This window comes from Haliotis cracherodii, unplaced genomic scaffold, assembly GCF_022045235.1.
Source record: "Haliotis cracherodii isolate W230 unplaced genomic scaffold, xgHalCrac1.p SCAF_15, whole genome shotgun sequence".
Lineage (NCBI taxonomy): Eukaryota > Metazoa > Mollusca > Gastropoda > Lepetellida > Haliotidae > Haliotis > Haliotis cracherodii.
Genome location: NW_027266270.1, coordinates 18,693,109 through 18,712,053, shown reverse-complemented (window position 1 = coordinate 18,712,053; position 18,945 = coordinate 18,693,109). Strand labels below are relative to the sequence as shown.

The 18,945-nt window shown below is 40.5% G+C and overlaps 1 protein-coding gene across 1 annotated transcript; it reads left to right on the top strand.

Moving 5' to 3' along the window:
* Window positions 1-1,593: 1,593 nt before the first annotated feature.
* Window positions 1,594-17,587, top strand: LOC139462347 (autophagy-related protein 101-like). Its single transcript, XM_071244003.1, has 9 exons — window positions 1,594-1,968; window positions 4,770-4,806; window positions 6,626-6,666; window positions 8,959-9,042; window positions 10,013-10,140; window positions 11,956-11,965; window positions 13,922-14,036; window positions 14,796-14,962; window positions 15,808-17,587. The coding sequence occupies exons 1-9, from the start codon at window positions 1,939-1,941 to the stop codon at window positions 15,892-15,894; spliced, it is 699 nt and encodes a 232-aa protein (XP_071100104.1). The 5' UTR covers window positions 1,594-1,938; the 3' UTR covers window positions 15,895-17,587.
* The last annotated feature ends 1,358 nt before the right edge of the window (window positions 17,588-18,945 follow it).

Sequence of the window (18,945 nt, the reverse complement as noted above, 5' to 3'; positions counted from 1 at the left end):
CTTTCTGGTGTCCCCCGCCGTGATATTGCTGGAATATTGCTAAAAGCGGCGTAAACCCATACTCACTCATACAATTTCAGTTGTTAGTTGATGTTTGAACGATTTAAATAAAGAGTATGTGACCCTATCGCGCAATAATTTTCAATCAATATGATCAATTGCACCAGAGTGTCCCCCATTTTGCGAAAGGATCAACTTTTTGTATGTGTATTAGAGTTAATGTTGTTTCACGCTGTAATCAACGGCCCACCCCCGTGGTCAGGCGGATAGGGCGTCTGCCCGGATATTGGAAGTTCGCTGGTTCGTTCACAGTCAGTGTCATACCAGAAGACGTTAAAAGATGGCGCTTGTAGCTTCCCTGCCTGGCACCTGGCATTAAGGGGGTATGGGTGGGGGTGTTTCTACTTTTTATTTAACACCCAGGAGCGTCTGGAGACGTCCCGGTGATTTCATCAGGCGTCCGGGAGTTAAATAATGCAGTGCAGTCAGTAAATAAAACATGTCTTTCTCAGTTTGGTTGGATCGTGAGAATATCCACTGTTAATGGCATAAATAGTTACTTTTATACTCACATGTGTGGCATACTGATATGTCAGAATTCTTGTATTTCCCGAGCGAGTGCGAGGGCAATACATGAATTCTAACACGAGTTTCTGAAGTCACTATGAAACATGTGAGTATACAAAATTATTACTTATCAATTCTGTCAATCTCATAAAATCAGACCTTAGTTCTCGCTACCGCGGTAGCGAGCGAGAACTAAGATCTGATTTTAATGAGATTGCAATTCTGTGTAAGTGATATGTTAACTGTGGCATGGTATCTCAATGGGCTAGCACTATAAAACCGGCATTAGTTCGGACTAGCAAAAGCATCCACACCCCGCGCGCGCACACACACGCACGCACGTACGCGAAGGTGCATGCACATCGTATAGAAGTGAAATAATCTTGAATGCGATATCATTATGAGAAGTGTCAGAATCTGTCTCAGGCCAGCACAAGCAGTGATCCACCCTGGCGACGTACATCCAAACATTATCATGTTAACATGCATGGGTTCTGCAACTAACAGGGGGCACGGGTGGCCCAGTCGTCTAAGGCGCCGCGATTCGCTGTGCAGAGTTGTGTCCCTTGGGCACGCCACAAACCTATGACTGTGGGTTCGAATCCCTGTTCGCCCCAATTATGTTTCTAGGTTTGTCAGCACCATACCCGTGCTCGTTGGTTTCACCGAAGTGGTAAACGTCTAAGACCTGCATCACTTCGGGCTTTCCTCCCACATTACTCACCCACTCTGCAACTAACGCTACACTAAGAACAAGCTATACCCCTTGGGTAAAACAAACCCAACAAAAACGTGCATTAAAAGAGAGAGAAAAAACCCAGCAAGGCACTTTTCAAATATGATGATTGTGAGCATTCAGTAAGATAATTCCATGCCGCGATATTTGAATGATACTTTAAGACAGATGAGACAACCTTTCATAAAAATCCTAGATCTGAGACAAACCGATTGCCCCGCAAACAAACACGCCCTATCAATAGTCATCTAGAGTTACTTCCCTTAGAGGAAGTCGAAATTGTTTTCATTTGTGACGCAAAATCATCTGTTTACCAGTGTTTACAAACACCATACTTTTGTCTTCTATACTTACATTTTACTCAGCATAACAGTTATCAGAGATTGTCCGATGGAATGAAAATATCTCGATAACGATGGTCTAACAAGAATACAATAGCCTGGATGGGTATTTAGCCCAGGAGACTGCGAGAAACATCCGTTTATCAGCCAAACTCAACAATTGCAAAGGACATTTCAGAAACTCGGTCAGAGGGAAATAATTTTGAATCGGAGTGGCGTTTGTGTTTTGAGTTTACATGATTATGATACGTGATCGATATTTCCTTTAAAGTCGCAGAAGTGAATTTGTGGAGAATGAACGCAAGGTCTCAGGTGTTTGAGCTGGTGAGTAGAACTTTGAAATATCGAATAATATTCAGCTGATCATTGTCACTTGTTTTGGTGTATGCTACATAGATTCTAATTATAGAATACATTCTAAAATGTTGGAATCCTGTGGGTTTGAATAGTATTAGAAGATGATCAAGGCGCAGTTATTCGGATCTGAGGAAAGAGTTGATGAAAATAGAAGAGAATACCCAACCTGATATTATTGTTATAATAGGAACGCAGTCATAGTGTTACTATTAACTGTCCAGGATTCTACAGAGATGATTATATGCTGTCCTGTATCTGCATATTTCCTCTGTTAGTCCCTGAACCTCCAATACATGGCAGTATCTATTTTATACTGGGTCATATGCTCTAACAAAAATACAAAAAATAGGATCAGGGCCTCTAGACACTTTATTCCGAGATAACAGTTTCCTATTTGTTACTGAGATATGTTGGTGATTAATAATGGCAATTTCCTGCAAATGTACCTTTTGTATGACTGTAGAATTTGGGATTCAGTAAGGTAGTGAGTTGCCACTGTGCTAGCATTAAACAGAATATATGCTAGGCCTCTAAAAGACACCAGGTCAACGACTTGCGTGAAGTCAATAGATGCCATGTTGTTTAAAAGAGGAAATATGTGGAGTAGTGCACTCTACCGGCCACACTTTTTCAGATTTCAGTTTGCACCGCGTGGGTGATCAAACTCAAGTTGTCAGCTTCAAGCTAAGCAAGGCGAATGAGTTCATCTAATTTGCCAACACTTTACCTCTGGACCACAAGAACTATCACAAATAGTTAGTGCTCATTTACCAAGTGATCAGTACCAGATTGTTTACCTTTATGCGCATGCATAATAGCCATTTTCTCTAAAAAACTTTTAAAAAAGTATGGATTTTCCTCAAATTATATTGGATTAATTCATTAAAAGAGATAGCTAACCCATATCCTACCTTACAACTAACCCTAAGGATCATACAGGGGTGTTTGTTTGGCAAAAGGTTCCCAACCCTTAGAATCTTACAGGGATGTTTGATTGGCAAAAGGTGCCAAACCGTAAGGATCATCAAGGGGTGTTTGTTTGGAAAGGGGGCACCTAACCCTAATGATCGTAAAGGGGTACCAACAAGGTGTCAGTTTTAATATTGTACTGTGTTTGACATGGTATGTGCCAATCTGTGGTTATCCCCGACCTGATCATGACAAAATGTAATTTAAGAACTAAGGATCGCTATCAATATAGATCTTAGAGATCGTTAAACGTTAACTAAATATTGATCAATTATCAATTAATATCAGAGCAGTAAAAAGAAATCAACATATTTCGCTCTGCTGGTGAGTGGTGGCACATTTATTCAGGGATTAATGTGTGGACATTTGATATATAACAAAAACAGTTACCATGGTTACTATCCATCTTCAGCAATTGACATTATTGACAATAACAAGTCTGTTTTAGTAAACTTAATCTTTATTTCATCCCAATAGTTTATTTAACATATCATTTATGACACAATTTTCAAATCGATAACCGTTCATATTTCTTCCCATTGATGATAATTCTGATTATCAATCTTTCTTGCCAGTCTTATTAACATGATTAAGAAATGGTACACGCAAACCCAGACAGTCACTGCTGGTAATGTGTCTGACCCGAAGGAAGTGGTGTCCTCGGTATGCCAAGTGCCGATATAGAATATACTACGACATGGTACGACATGGTACAACATGGTACAAATGATACATGCTATGGCACGTGTATATGTGTACTGTACATGCTGTAGGCCTGCATGATTCTGGAGAAAGGGGGATCCTCATCGCAAGATTTTAATCTCTGAGAAGTGGATGTTTATTGATTTAGCATAAATTTTATGTTCACATGTTGTAACTCTTAGTCTCTTACTAATCAGTAATGAGTGACGAGGCTGCAGTTATCTGTTGTCTCGATGTGGTTGGACGCACTTATCTTGTGCACCATTACTATCTTAGCCCTTTGACCCCATTAATCTTCCAGTTTGCAAACATGTGTCTTTGTATTGTTAGCCTATTAGGTTTAGATGTACAATTTTTTCCATTTTGTTGTTGACTATCTTAGGGTTTGTGCAGCCTCTATTGTAGAGAGATGAGCTCACAGCACTTATCCATATGATCAATGCACTGACAATGAAATGTAAACGGGTTGACCTTTAGCATGTTGTTTGGGTGTAGCTTCATGTTAAGGTGTAACGTTTATCTCATTTTTTGAACATTGTCATGATTTTTCATTGAATTCATTCAGCATGATTAGTTCAGTATTCTGGGCAAAATAGTCACTTCGTTCTTGTCCTAGGAAGACAGATGATTTTTCAGCATTTTCGAACAAATGGCCTATAGTGCAATCAAAGACAGTACAATATTTTAATCATACATACATTTATGAAGAGTAGTAATTTCATTCATTGATTTCGGTAGCTAAACATATTTTTCAAATCAAAAGCGACAGATAGCGTTCATATTTCATGAGTTAAAATGGTAGCAAGAACTAAGATAAAATTTTAATGAGATTGTACTGTTAATGTTTTAGATTTATCATATTCATAATAGTTTATGATTGAAAGATGTAAGAGGGTGGACTAATGAGCACCTGTTGGTGTTAGTGTGTGACCTGGTTCAGTGTGTGATCGTGTCCTGATGGCATGGATCATTGCCTATTGTATCTTCCACTGACCCAGACTTCATTCTTTACACGCAAATAAATTTACTGTGGCATAAAACACAATTCATTCACTCTCATTCTCACATTTGTGGTAATATGTTTCTCTCTGTTCCAGTCTGTGGAAGGACGACAGATCGAGGAGGTTGTACAGAGTATGTATACAGCTATTATTTGTTATGTTTACCATGTGGATGGAGTGACATCTGTACAGATAGCATGGATACCACGATGATCATCACTATTACCATGGTAACAGCCTGACATTTGTACAGATAGCATGGCTACCACTATGATCACCATGATTACCATGGTAACAGCCTGACATTTGTACAGATAGCATGGCTACCACTATGATCACCATGATTACCATGGTAACAGCCTGACATTTGTACAGATAGCATGGATACCACTATTATCATCATGATTACCATGGTAACAGCCTGACATTTGTACAGATAGCATGGATACCACTATGATCACCATGATTACCATTGTAACAGCCTGACATTTGTACAGATAGCATGGATACCACTATTATCATCATGATTACCATGGTAACAGCCTGACATTTGTACAGATAGCATGGATACCACTATTATCATCATGATTACCATGGTTACAGCATGACATTTGTACAGATACCATGGATACCAATATGATCATGATTACCATGGTTACAGCACAACATTTGTACAGATAGCATGGATACCACTATGATCACCATGATTACCATGGTAACAGCATGACATTTGTACAGATACCATGGATACCAATATGATCATTATGATTACCATGGTAACAGCATGACATTTGTACAGATACCATGGATACCAATATGATCATCATGATTACCATGGTAGGTCAAAAGTGTAAATGATATGGTCCTGATTACATGACTGACCCTAGTTTCAGCATGTTCAGTAGTACTCACTGTTCCTGATAAAACAATGAGCACACATTACACTACATACCAAACACTGCTAAGTTTACCCATGAAGATCCGGGGTAGAATAGGTCTTCAGCAACCCATGTTTGCTGTAAAAGGCGACTATGCTTGTCGTAAGAGGCGACTAACGGGATCGGGTGGTCGGGCTCGCTGACTTGGTGGATCATCGTATCCAATGGCGTAGATTGACTCTGATGATGTCAATCAATCACTGGATTGTCTTGTCCAGACTTGATTATTTACAGATTGCTGTCATATAGCTGAAATATTACCAAGTTGGGCGTTAAGCACCAAACAAACAAAAACTGCTAAGTTTACTATTTGTTTGCAGAAAGACCCAACCATGTTTTGAAACTTAGTGTAATTGAAACATTATTTTTGTTATGCCTTGCTGCTAGTTTTGCATAAAAATATGATAAAAAATATTTGATCTGACCATAATGGCAAGATGATGGTGAACGCTTTTGCTTAAAAATCACAATCTTTGGATTTCCAGTTAACTTGATTTAACAATGAAAATGTTTCCTTTGCTAGAGTAGAGCTAAATCTGTGCACTTGTCTTATCACAATGATGATCAGTTTATTATGATACACAATTTTGCACAGATATTGTAAAGTAGGGTCAAATTGGTATCAAAAGGAAACAGACGCCTCATGGAAAGTTGCCATTTATTCTTCTAAAAATAGGATTTTACAAAAACTTGGAATCAACAGGAATCAGGTAGTCACGAAACGGAATCGGAATCAAGGCTCTTCAAACACTCCCTCATAGATATGGAGTAAAACATTCAATAAAATTAAGTAATTGTATTGCAAAGATTAACCATGTTAACGTCAGATAATTTTTTCCCTTAGGCTGAAGACACAGAACATATGTCTTGACTATTTCCAAAAGAGCCTTACAGTTTTTGCATGTTGTACCTCATGACAACTGATTACATTCATTAGTATTTAGTGTGAGAATATTGAGTCACCATGGTTACATAACTCGCCATCAATGTTATATCATTTTGTCAATGTTTCAGGTATTTTCCACACGCTGCTCATGCATCGAACACTGGGAAAGGTGTGTATCAGCATCCTGATGTTCAAATATATTAAGAAATAGCATTGTTTACATGTTAATTATGACACAAGGTTTGCACAGACCTGAAAAGTCCTGGAAAGAGACCTTTGTCTTGAGAAGGCATTAAGATCAAATTCAGAGAAAATGCATGTGTGTGTATGTTGAGAACATATAATTGTATAACAACAATCTTAATTTTTGCAACAGACTTTTTAAAGAGAACGTTTAAGTGTGAGAGTTACCTCCCTTCCTCTCTCTGCACAAAATTTGTATATATTGGCTAATGAACAATCCCAATTAGCACCCCTTCCAATTGATCAATGTACACAAGACTTATTTATTCGCGTATAATATACACTCTTGTGTAATATGCACCCTTAATTATGGGCAATTAAATTCTGGAAAAATATATCTGTCGTATATAAACCTTTCAGGCTGTCAGCATAAACCATGACATTTATCTATCAACTCTGTTTTTTTTCACCAAAATAATATTCTAATAAGAGCCCACTATTTCTAACTTTGAGAGCGCCCTGGACTCTCATTACGTCGAATACGGTAGGTACAAATACAATACCTGGAAAAACAATGAGACAACAACATCTCTGTTAGTAATGGCAGCAGTAAAATTTAGATTTTTTTATTACCTTATTCTCTTACCATCTTCCCGAGGCAAGGGAGTTAACTGACTGTAAAAGTCCAATTTCCACCCTTGCCGAACTAGGCTGGAATTCCTAGGCTCGATCGTAGCGCCACCAGTGGTTATAACGAGTAATGTCCCTTATAAGCCTCTCCTTTGGACAGATTCCACCTCTCGTGTCACATTGCCTTTGTTTCAAACAAAATGGCGGCACCCAGTCAAGACGATCTGATCGATAATCAAGATCTATATTGTGATAAAACGGGTCTTATCTCGCGAAGTGCATCAAATCATGTGAAAATATCTGTTGACAACGAGCTGGCGGTGCACATGCTTTGCACATCATGCAATAGACCGAAATCTGCATGACAGTTTACTAACCGGATTTCGATTTCAGTGCATGATTTTGATTGGACTATGCATAGACTTGTAAGTCCAGCCAAATTGTAACTCTATTATACCAGCCTAGTTCGGCAAGGGTGGAAATTGGACTTTTACAAGTTAACTCCCTTGCCTCGGGAAGATGGTCTCTTAGACTCCAGAGAATATATTTATTTAAACAATCATCCCCTATTCTACTCTCATCCCCTTATCAGCTCTATCAGCCGATACTCGTGCCCTTTTCAGTGCTGAAAATTAAGAGTTTTCCTTTCATACTCGTAGAATGAAATTTATTTAATCTTACAAATGACTTTATTTCAAGCACTATGTGTCAGTCTAGTTGTTAGGTATTTCCAGCCATTCCATTGGCTGGTTACTCAAAGACTCGATGAAACATGATTCAAGGTACCCCAGTATGTGATTCGACAGAAGTCATCAACTATATCACCAGTACCTTGTGGTTATTGCAGCAAGGCAAAATTAAAATGGGTAGAACTGACAGCTACCATTTAAGACTAGTCTAACCAAGGATGCCGAGCGCCTATGCCATATGTTCACATGGTTGTATCTTAACAATAATTTACTTATCCTGCACTTCTTCTAATGCATTTACTGCTTACCTTACTACAACAAAGACAGCGCTCAGCGATGGTCCAGGGTGAATAAACGTTTCTTTCCGTTTTTAACTCCTGCTTTTCACACCAACCCATCGCAGCTGTCATGTGACCTTGCTTGACAAGTCACCTGCATATTACTGCCTGTCGCCCAGGTTTAAAAAACATAATAATTTTGTGGTTATCTGAAGCCACAGTGGGGAGGCAAGTCTGCGACGGGTGGGCCCTTAGATGTAGTAATCATGGTAATGTGGGATAAGTATACAAATGTAAAAGATATTTAGATTTTACTAAAATGTTTTACTTATCCTGCATTACTCCTTAATGCATCTGCATCGGGCGGTTTGGCAGAGGGTAAAGGTAAACCTTCAGATGTCCAAAACCTCAATAACTTCCAACCCCCCAAAACAACACATGTTTGACAATATCCATGAGGTGGAAAAACCTTGAAAAAGACGTCATAATGGTAGGGTTAGTTCAATCGTATTTACTGATGTATACAAATGTAAAAAAATATTTGAATTATGCTAAAAAATGTATTTTCTGCACCAGTCTATTGGCGCTGTGCTGAGGTGAAATACTTCTAAAGTATGTAAAAACATGGAAAGTTGGAAACATAACCAAACTCAGTGTCACACCGTATTGTATTTTCCTCAGTTCCACTACAAGCAGGAGGGAAGCTACTCCATCGGCACTGTTGGAATCATGGACGTCGACTGTGACTACATTGATTTCACCTATGTAAGTTTGGCTGATATGCTGGAATGTTTGGGAAGGGACATCATCCCAACACATACAAGGGTTTATTGAAAGGCTCTGAGACGCACATTGAAGGGATTGTGTAATGGTGAAATACTGTAAATCGTGAAATTAATGCGTCTCCAAAAGAATGCGACCACTGGACCCTAGCCAAAAATGCGACTCAATATGAATGCGACATCCCCTCCTCTCAAGCATCAGTGGGTTTCTATCTAAAGAAAATGTCCTCAGTCAGGTTTAGAATCCTTACATTAATCCAATCACACACCAAATAGCACTGCTTATTAGCGCTGAATAAAGTACTTCCGCAAAAACAATACATGCACGCAGGCTCGTGTCGGACTTTGACGCAGTCGCAAAGAACAAAGGATGGCATCTGCCTGGACTGGCAGGTGTGAACAGTGATGACATAAGTGAGTAGAACTCTTGTCTTGATCCCAGCAGTGACAATTCACAGGATGTAATTAGTGTTTGAATGACATTGATTATATACTTTATATACAAGTGCTGCTCAATAAACAGTGGTGTGGAATACATCAGCGTATGTCTAAGTTGGTATTTTTGCTATCCAAAATGACTTATTGTTGATATAAATGCGATGTTTAAAAATGCGAGCAAAGACCACTCGCATTTTTCGCATTTAATTCACGCTCGTGTTAATTTCAAGATTTACAGTATTTTTGTGTGTGGACTCTACATGATGTTATAAAGGCATATCCACAAAAACTTGAGTCAGTTGAGAAAATTGTCTTGCTGTGACAAGTCAGTAAAATAAGCAGGGGTCTATGACCTTCGGAAAATGGACAAAAATTGATGAATGAGCAATAATTAAGTTAATGTGTTTATGTGTTCAGGTATAAATGTAGAAACCGGTGTGCACACCTTACATTTACACAGTCTTTTCGTTATTGTCAATCCCTAAGTAACTGTATGTCCTTGAATATTTTCCCAGGTCCGTGTAGCGTCTGAAGAACTGGACCAGAATCTGCGCAGGGAAGTCAGCATGTTCCGAGACACGCTCCGTAGCCATGACGGTCCAGGATCTGGTCAGGTGGGTTGTATAGATTTCAATCACAGTTTGTGTAGGACTTAGAAACAGGGAAGACAGCATGTTCCGAGACACGCTCCGTAGCCATGACGGTCCAGGATCTGGTCAGGTGGGTTGTATAGATTTCAATCACAGTTTGTGTAGGACTTAGAAACATGGAAGTCAGCATGTTCCGAGACACGCTCCGTAGCCATGACGGTCCAGGGTCTGGTCAGGTGGGTTGTATAGAGTTCAATCACAGTTTGTGTAGGACTTAGAAACAGGGAAGACAGCATGTTCCGAGACACGCTCCGTAGCCATGACGGACCAGGGTCTGGTCAGGTGGGTTGTAAAGAGTTCAATCACAGTTTGTGTAGGACTTAGAAACAGGGAAGACAGCATGTTCCGAGACACGCTCCGTAGCCATGACGGTCCAGGGTCTGGTCAGGTGGGTTGTATAGATTTCAATCACAGTTTGTGTAGGACTTAGAAACAGGGAAGACAGCATGTTCCGAGACACGCTCCGTAGCCATGACGGTCCAGGGTCTGGTCAGGTGGGTTGTATAGATTTCAATCACAGTTTGTGTAGGACTTAGAAACAGGGAAGACAGCATGTTCCGAGACACGCTCCGTAGCCATGACGGACCGGGGTCTGGTCAGGTGGGTTGTAAAGAGTTCAATCACAGTTTGTGTAGGACTTAGAAACAGGGAAGACAGCATGTTCCGAGACACGCTCCGTAGCCATGACGGTCCAGGGTCTGGTCAGGTGGGTTGTATAGATTTCAATCACAGTTTGTGTAGGACTTAGAAACAGGGAAGACAGCATGTTCCGAGACACGCTCCGTAGCCATGACGGTCCAGGGTCTGGTCAGGTGGGTTGTAAAGAGTTCAATCACAGTTTGTGTAGGACTTAGAAACAGGGAAGACAGCATGTTCCGAGACACGCTCCGTAGCCATGACGGACCGGGGTCTGGTCAGGTGGGTTGTATAGAGTTCAATCACAGTTTGTGTAGGACTTAGAAACAGGGAAGACAGCATGTTCCGAGACACGCTCCGTAGCCATGACGGTCCAGGGTCTGGTCAGGTGGGTTGTATAGATTTCAATCACAGTTTGTGTAGGACTAAGAAACAGGGAAGACAGCATGTTCCGAGACACGCTCCGTAGCCATGACGGACCGGGGTCTGGTCAGGTGGGTTGTAAAGAGTTCAATCACAGTTTGTGTAGGACTTAGAAACAGGGAAGACAGCATGTTTCGAGACACGCTCCGTAGCCATGACGGTCCAGGGTCTGGTCAGGTGGGTTGTATAGATTTCAATCACAGTTTGTGTAGGACTTAGAAACATGGAAGTCAGCATGTTCCGAGACACGCTCCGTAGCCATGACGGTCCAGGGTCTGGTCAGGTGGGTTGTATAGAGTTCAATCACAGTTTGTGTAGGACTTAGAAACATGGAAGTCAGCATGTTCCGAGACACGCTCCGTAGCCATGACGGTCCAGGATCTGGTCAGGTGGGTTGTATAGATTTCAATCACAGTTTGTGTAGGACTTAGAAACAGGGAAGACAGCATGTTCCGAGACACGCTCCGTAGCCATGACGGTCCAGGATCTGGTCAGGTGGGTTGTATAGATTTCAATCACAGTTTGTGTAGGACTTAGAAAAAGGGAAGACAGCATGTTCCGAGACACGCTCCGTAGCCATGACGGTCCAGGATCTGGTCAGGTGGGTTGTATAGAGTTCAATCACAGTTTGTGTAGGACTTAGAAACAGGGAAGACAGCATGTTCCGAGACACGCTCCGTAGCCATGACGGACCGGGGTCTGGTCAGGTGGGTTGTAAAGAGTTCAATCACAGTTTGTGTAGGACTTAGAAACAGGGAAGTCAGCATGTTCCGAGACACGCTCCGTAGCCATGACGGTCCAGGATCTGGTCAGGTGGGTTGTATAGAGTTCAATCACAGTTTGTGTAGGACTTAGAAACAGGGAAGACAGCATGTTCCAAGACACGCTCCGTAGCCATGACGGTCCAGGATCTGGTCAGGTGGGTTGTATAGAGTTCAATCACAGTTTGTGTAGGACTTAGAAACAGGGAAGACAGCATGTTCCAAGACACGCTCCGTAGCCATGACGGTCCAGGATCTGGTCAGGTGGGTTGTATAGAGTTCAATCACAGTTTGTGTAGGACTTAGAAACAGGGAAGACAGCATGTTCCGAGACACGCTCCGTAGCCATGACGGACCGGGGTCTGGTCAGGTGGGTTGTATAGATTTCAATCACAGTTTGTGTAGGACTTAGAAACAATGGGGAGTCATGGAAACAGTCAGTCCGCACTACTCCATGTTATTAAGAGGCAGAGACTAGGATTCTAAAGTACTCATGGGAATGAAAAAAACCCGTTTTTTCGACCTCAGATCTTAAATAAATGCAGTTAATATACAAAATATGTAAATATTCAAACAACCCAATTAGTACTAATTGGGCCTTGGCACAAATACAGCGTATCAAAGGTTTTTATGCCTTTTTACAAGTAAAAGTGTGTAAAAATGTGAATAAAACAGACTATTGTGAAACAGGGCATAACCAGGTGTAAGTAGATCAAGGTGAATGTCCATGACCTATGACACCTTGACGACAGGTGAGAACGGGTGCATAATGCCTATATAGTCTGTTTCTGCTATGTCAATTTGGACTTAGTTTTATTTTTGAATGTTGAAAGTGACGGAATGTTGAAAGTGACGACAAATTACCTCCTGTAAAGTACATTTTGTATTGTTCACTGAGATCAAACTAGCAAATCCAGACTAGTACTTTTCGAGTTGTTTTGTTATTTCGTATTTACAGCGACGTAACACTTAGTGTCTATTTTGAAATTGAGAAAAACAGGTTTTTTCCATTTCCGTGAGTACTTTAGGATTCCACACTAAGTGCTTTGGCAGCCAATTTGGGAAACTATGGCTGTCTTGTTCAAACTTGGGATTTTGGACGCTTAACATGTTTAACATTGTATTGTAACATTGCATTTAGTACAATTATATTACATTAAGCATTCAAGGGTCTTCTTCTTAATTGGTCCTGTTATCAGTATAATACAAGTTACCTTGATCAAGCCGTCTAGGACAGGGACGAGTCCAAATTTACTACCTGGGTACCCGACACCCTATCACCCGGCCCTACCCGGATACCCGCTATAGGTCTCAAGAGTTGGGTACAAAATGTCCGAAAGGGAATTGTTTTATTGCTGCCCTGGGAAAAACTTTTTAGATACACGTAAAAAACGATCTGATCAGGCATACACTGCAGTTGATAAACTTACTCGAACATCTAAAAGTCGGAACAAATGCCTGCATAGTGAGAAAGAAATGTGAACATTAGCTATACTTGTAGTGAAACCATTGAGTTTTATTGTTAATGTCATCAAACAGTATGTCACGTGCCTAACCGTGGATCCGGGTAGTCATGTGGGTACCCGGGTCCAACTGAGGACCCACCCGACCCGGGTACCTGAGTTACCCGTCCCAGCCCTAAAGCCATCAGATTAGTAACACTGGTAACTGCATTAACTTATGGGAATTTTGACTGGCAATTGCTTTCAGACTTGGGGACAAATATTGTCATCTGAGCAGATCTAAATTGATCCCTCGTTGGTGAAAGTAGATGCAGTCATTGACAGTCAGTGTTCACCATGTTCACAGATACCTTGAACATTCTATTTTGAAAACAAATGTAAAAAAATAGAATGCCTCCCACATAATTCTTTTATATTTTTCGATGAAAATATAATAATTATTTCTTGCTGACCTATATGATGTCTAGATGTGAACATGTCTACTTTTCCAGATATCCCTGGAATTCTACCAGAAGAAGCGAGCGCGTTGGCCCTTCCAGTCGGAGTGTATCCCGTGGGAGGTGTGGACGGTCAAGCTGGACATCATCACACTGGCCAATGAGCACGGTTGGTTGTTTCTTCATATATGAGGGGCGGTCGGGTAGCCTAGTGGTTAAAGCGTTCGCTCGTCACGGCGAAGACCCGGGTTCGATTCCCGACATGGGTACAATGTGTGAAGCCCATTTCTGGTGTCCCCCGCTGTGATATTGCTGGAATATTGCTAAAAGCGGCGTAAAACCAAACTCACTCACTCACACTTCATATATGAAGTGCGAGCATGAGTAGCCAAGTGATTTAAGGTGCAGCAATTCTTTGTACAGAGTTGCATCCCTTGTCCATGCCAGGATCCACTGGTCATGGCCTTCAATCTTAAGATTATGGACCATGGGAGGTCAGCAACATCACCTGATGGGTGTCAGCAACTCTTTTGTTTCATATTCAGCTTTCTTCAAACATTAAGCTGACACGCCATGATATAACTGAAATTTGGTTCAAAGTGATATTGGACCCTGTGAAGATCCAGGGTAGAATAGATCTTCAGCAACCCATTCTTGCCGTAAAAGGGGACTATGCTTGTTGTAAGAGGCAATGTCTAATTGTGTTTTGTGTGCAGAGCTGCAGGTGTGAGAACTACAAGTCTAATGTCTAATTGTGTTTTGTGTGCAGAGCTGCAGGTGTGAGAACTACAAGTCTAATGTCTAATTGTGTTTTGTGTGCAGAGAGGCAGGTGTGAGAACTACAAGTCTAATGTCTAATTGTGTTTTGTGTGCAGAGCTGCAGGTGTGTGAACTACAAGTCTAATGTTTAATTGTGTTTTGTGGGCAGAGCGGCAGGTGTGCCGGGAGAGGCTGGGCGAGGTGTTAGCGGAGAAGGTCATGTACGTGGCCGACACCATGAACAGACACGAATACGTCCCCAAGATGCCAAACCAGTCAGATCTCGATCTCATCTTCGACACTGTGCATTTCGACGTGCAGCCATATCTCTACAGGGTGAGGAAGATAGACAGATGGAATCAGATTTGTGATAGTTCTTTGGCGACATTATTTATATCATTTGGTTTTCGGATTGAACCTACAGGAGCCACATGTCACAATACCAAAATAAAATTAAAATATAACTACTCCAATTTTCATCAAGTGAAAAGAATACAGATACGAATACAAAATCATTACGACATTTAAACATGTTAAAGTATCTATTACTTTCTTAGATAATAACTGATCAAATACGTTTTAAGTAGTCTCTGGGTGTTGCTTTACTCCTATTAAGTGAAAAAAAGCCTTCAAAAGGAAATATATATATACATGGTGCTGAAAAGATATTAAACATAATACTCCTTGATCAATATATAGTTTACTTTAAACAAAAATACCCAACCCAAACAACCTAATGTCAAATTAAGTAATAAATATGGAGCTGCACAAATTTATTTGTCTTTGTATTTCGAGCAACCCAAGTTTATTGGTTTGCAAAAATCTGTAGACGGTATATAAACAAGGGCGGATCCACCCTTTTAAATGGAGGGGTCCAAAATATCAAAATGCTCTCTTAGATAATTTTACTGCCTAAAATATAGTACATTGATAATTTTACTGCCTTAAATATAGTACACTCACAAAAATTAGTGGGGACTGGTAATTTTTAGAGTTACCAGTCCAGCAGGATTGGCAGTTTCAAAAGCCAGCGGGAACACTGGGTATGGGTGGAGGAACGTAGAGTGTATAAAACCTGTGAAATATCGAAGATCGAAGATTTCAATTATATCCCACCTGTGAAGTATTGACAATGACTCAGTGTTAATCCCATGTGAACTGATTGTGTGATGTTATTTCAGATATCGCATCAGACGACCGGCCCAGCAGCATCTGCATCAGTCGGCACCACCATGAGGAAGTTCCTGAAGGACACGTTAGCATTATAACAAATACCCGGCATAGGGGATAATAACTAGACCAGTAGTACGTTATACTGATATCTCCCTCTTGAAACACTCACTTGAGATTAACTCAGTGTACAATGTATACAACATAGGTCATGCCTCAAGGAGGACATGCTTTCTGTCCTTACAGCCCCAAATAAGCATTTTCAACATAAGATTTCATGCTTTTCACAGTACAATGCATGAACACAAGTGAGGATCATGTGATTATTGTCTCCCCATGACTGTTTCTCATCCAATCATCATGGTGTTTAGTTAGGGAAGACGTGCTTATGACCTGTTGTAAAGCACTTGTATGAAAGGCTTTGCACACATTGGGCAATATATAGGGCTGCATGTTGCCAAAATGTTCGGGGCTGATATTAGGGCCGATATTAGGGCACAATATTTTCTCTTGAAAAACAAAGGCAGGATTCATTTCAGAACCAATAAATGAACCAGCTCCAGGTTTAGCATGTTTAGACGATCATTACTGAATGTTATTATTATTTGTTTGTGGTCATCTTGGAAATGTTAAGGAGCTTCTTTATGTATCAGGGGGCACGGGTGGCCCAGTTGTCTAAGGCACTGCAATTCGCTGTGCAGTTGCGTCCCTTGGGCACGCCAGAAACCTATGATTGTGGGTTCGAATCCCGGTTCGCCCCAGTTATGTTTCTAGGTTTGTCAGCACCATACCCGTACTCGTGGGTTTCACTGAAGTGGTAAACGTCTGAGACCTGCATCACTCCGGTTTTTTTCTCCCACATTTAGCTGACACGCCGCGATATAACTGGAATACTGTTAAAAGCGGCATTAAACCCAACTCACTCACTCACTCTTCATGTATCGTGTAGATGTATTAGATAGGTTATGAATTCTGTTTAAAGAAGTTTGAATGAAAGAATGTTAGGTTGTTATAGTTAGCCACTTGTGTTCAGTTTTAAAACATCCAGATTTGACTTGAGAGAGTTTGACTTAAAAGTCTCTTAATCAGAACTATAATCATTCATGTTTTATCTTTGACTTCCAGTAACAAAAATAGCATTTGTGGCTTGAGTTGTTTACCATCTTCCATTTTATCATTAAGCAAGATTGTAACCACTTTAGCAATCCATCATTGTTATATTGTGGAACATGAAGTTTGCGTACTGGATGATTGAGTTGGAGTAGATTTGTTTAGTGTGTTAGATGATATTTAAATGTTGCCAGTCTCTGTGATGATGATGATGATGATGATGATGATGATGATGATGATGATGACCCAGATAATGCTGATTGTCATGATTCACATGTTGACCTTGTTTGTGATTCACATGTTGAACCCGTTTCACAAAGACCTTTAACTCCATTAACATTTTGTGAAGAAAACATTTTTGGGTACTTCATGGGTAATTGTTTTTATCACAAATGATAACAATGTTATAGTCAATGTGTGATCGTTAATATTGTTTTAAAATACCCCTGGTTGTTTGAGGCCCCACAATTCGCTGTGCAGAGTTACATCCCTTGGATATGACAGAAACCTTTGTTGGTTGGTTCAAATCCCGGTTCGCCCTGATTAAGTTTCTAGGTTTGTCAGCACCATATCCATGCGAGTGAGTTTCACCAAAGAGGAAATCTCTGAGACCTGCATCTATTCGGGCATTCCTCCCACATTAAGCTGAAACTTCCGTGACTTAACTGGAAAACTGTTCAAAGCAGCAAAATTATAGGTTAATATAATGTTTATACAGATATAAATATATGATTGCTAAGTGAAATGAGGGCTGAATAATTACGTTTTATGTGTCAATTTTCGTTTCCCTATAATCCCTTGGTCAAGTTGTCACTCATCTGAAATGTGTGAGAATTGTATCTGGCCTTGTGTCTTTTGTTGTTGTTTTCAGTGGGATATAGTTGACCTTGGACTATAACATGTATATTGATAGGATGCCCAGGACAGATGGTATCATTCCAAAATCAGTCGGTACCTGACTTTGTCATGTTTATGAGGCTGTTTTCCACTTTAAAAGAATATTGGGAGAATCCAAGCCCATAAATGTTCAGAGAAATTGAAAATGTAACAGCCCCAAGTCATATTTTCTACATCTGGAACCTGTTCCACAAAGCGATCTTAGTGCTAAGTTGGTCATAACTCCCATACTTTATCATAGGCTTAAGCTCAATGTAGCACTAAGATCGCTTTGTGGAACAGGGCCTGGAAGCATGGTACAGTAAAAGATACTTTGATTTTACTGGAGCGAAAAGGCAAAGGGACATTTTCTTGTCTTTGGCAACTTTTGCAGGCTGTTCTATCCGTCACCAAATATGAAAAATCTTCTGGACATTTTGGATGATGATCAATGTCCTGGAATATGAACCGATCTGAAAAACATGTGATTATTTTGAAGACTATGTATAAATAATACAACGGATGTTATTGCCCATGATGATTAATCCAATACATTGTTAATCCAGATGAAGATGGTTGGGATTGTGCACAGAAAACCTCTCATTGTCTTGTGCTGTCATACCAATGTCATATGATATTGACACTTCCCTGAAACTTCCAGATCTTGCCCCACAGAGTTACCTGCTGTAGAAATATTAATAGAATTAGTCTAGTCTAGGGCTGGGACGAGTCCAAATTTACTACCCATACCCGGTTATTACGCGACCCTACCCGATACCGCTATATGTCTCAAGACTTGGGTGTAAAAAGTTTGATTGGGAATAGCTTGACCGTAGCCCTGGTAAAATGTATTTAGATAGATGTATAAAACGATCTGGTCATGCATACACAGAAGTTGACTGAAGTTTTATCTTTATTCAAACCTATAAAGGTCAGAAGGAATGGGTGCATTGTCAGAAAGAAATGCAAACAATACTGACTTGTAGTGTAACCATAGAGTTTTAGATATTATTTGTCAATCAACTATATATCACGTGATTAACCGTGGGTCCTGTTAGTCCTGTGGGTACCCGGGTCCTACTCAGTACCCGAGTACCCGAGTACCCGAGTTACCCGTCCCAGCCCTAGTCTAGTCCTTGTGGTGGCTATGGGACAAGGGTTGG

Excerpts from the sequence above, each read along its gene's own strand:
- LOC139462347 (XM_071244003.1), top strand. The coding sequence starts at position 1,939 with ATGAACGCAAGGTCTCAGGTGTTTGAGCTG. Across the intron at positions 1,969-4,769 it reads GGTCTCAGGTGTTTGAGCTG|TCTGTGGAAGGACGACAGAT; the intron begins GTGAGTAGAACT and ends TCTCTGTTCCAG. Across the intron at positions 14,037-14,795 it reads CACACTGGCCAATGAGCACG|AGCGGCAGGTGTGCCGGGAG; the intron begins GTTGGTTGTTTC and ends TTTTGTGGGCAG.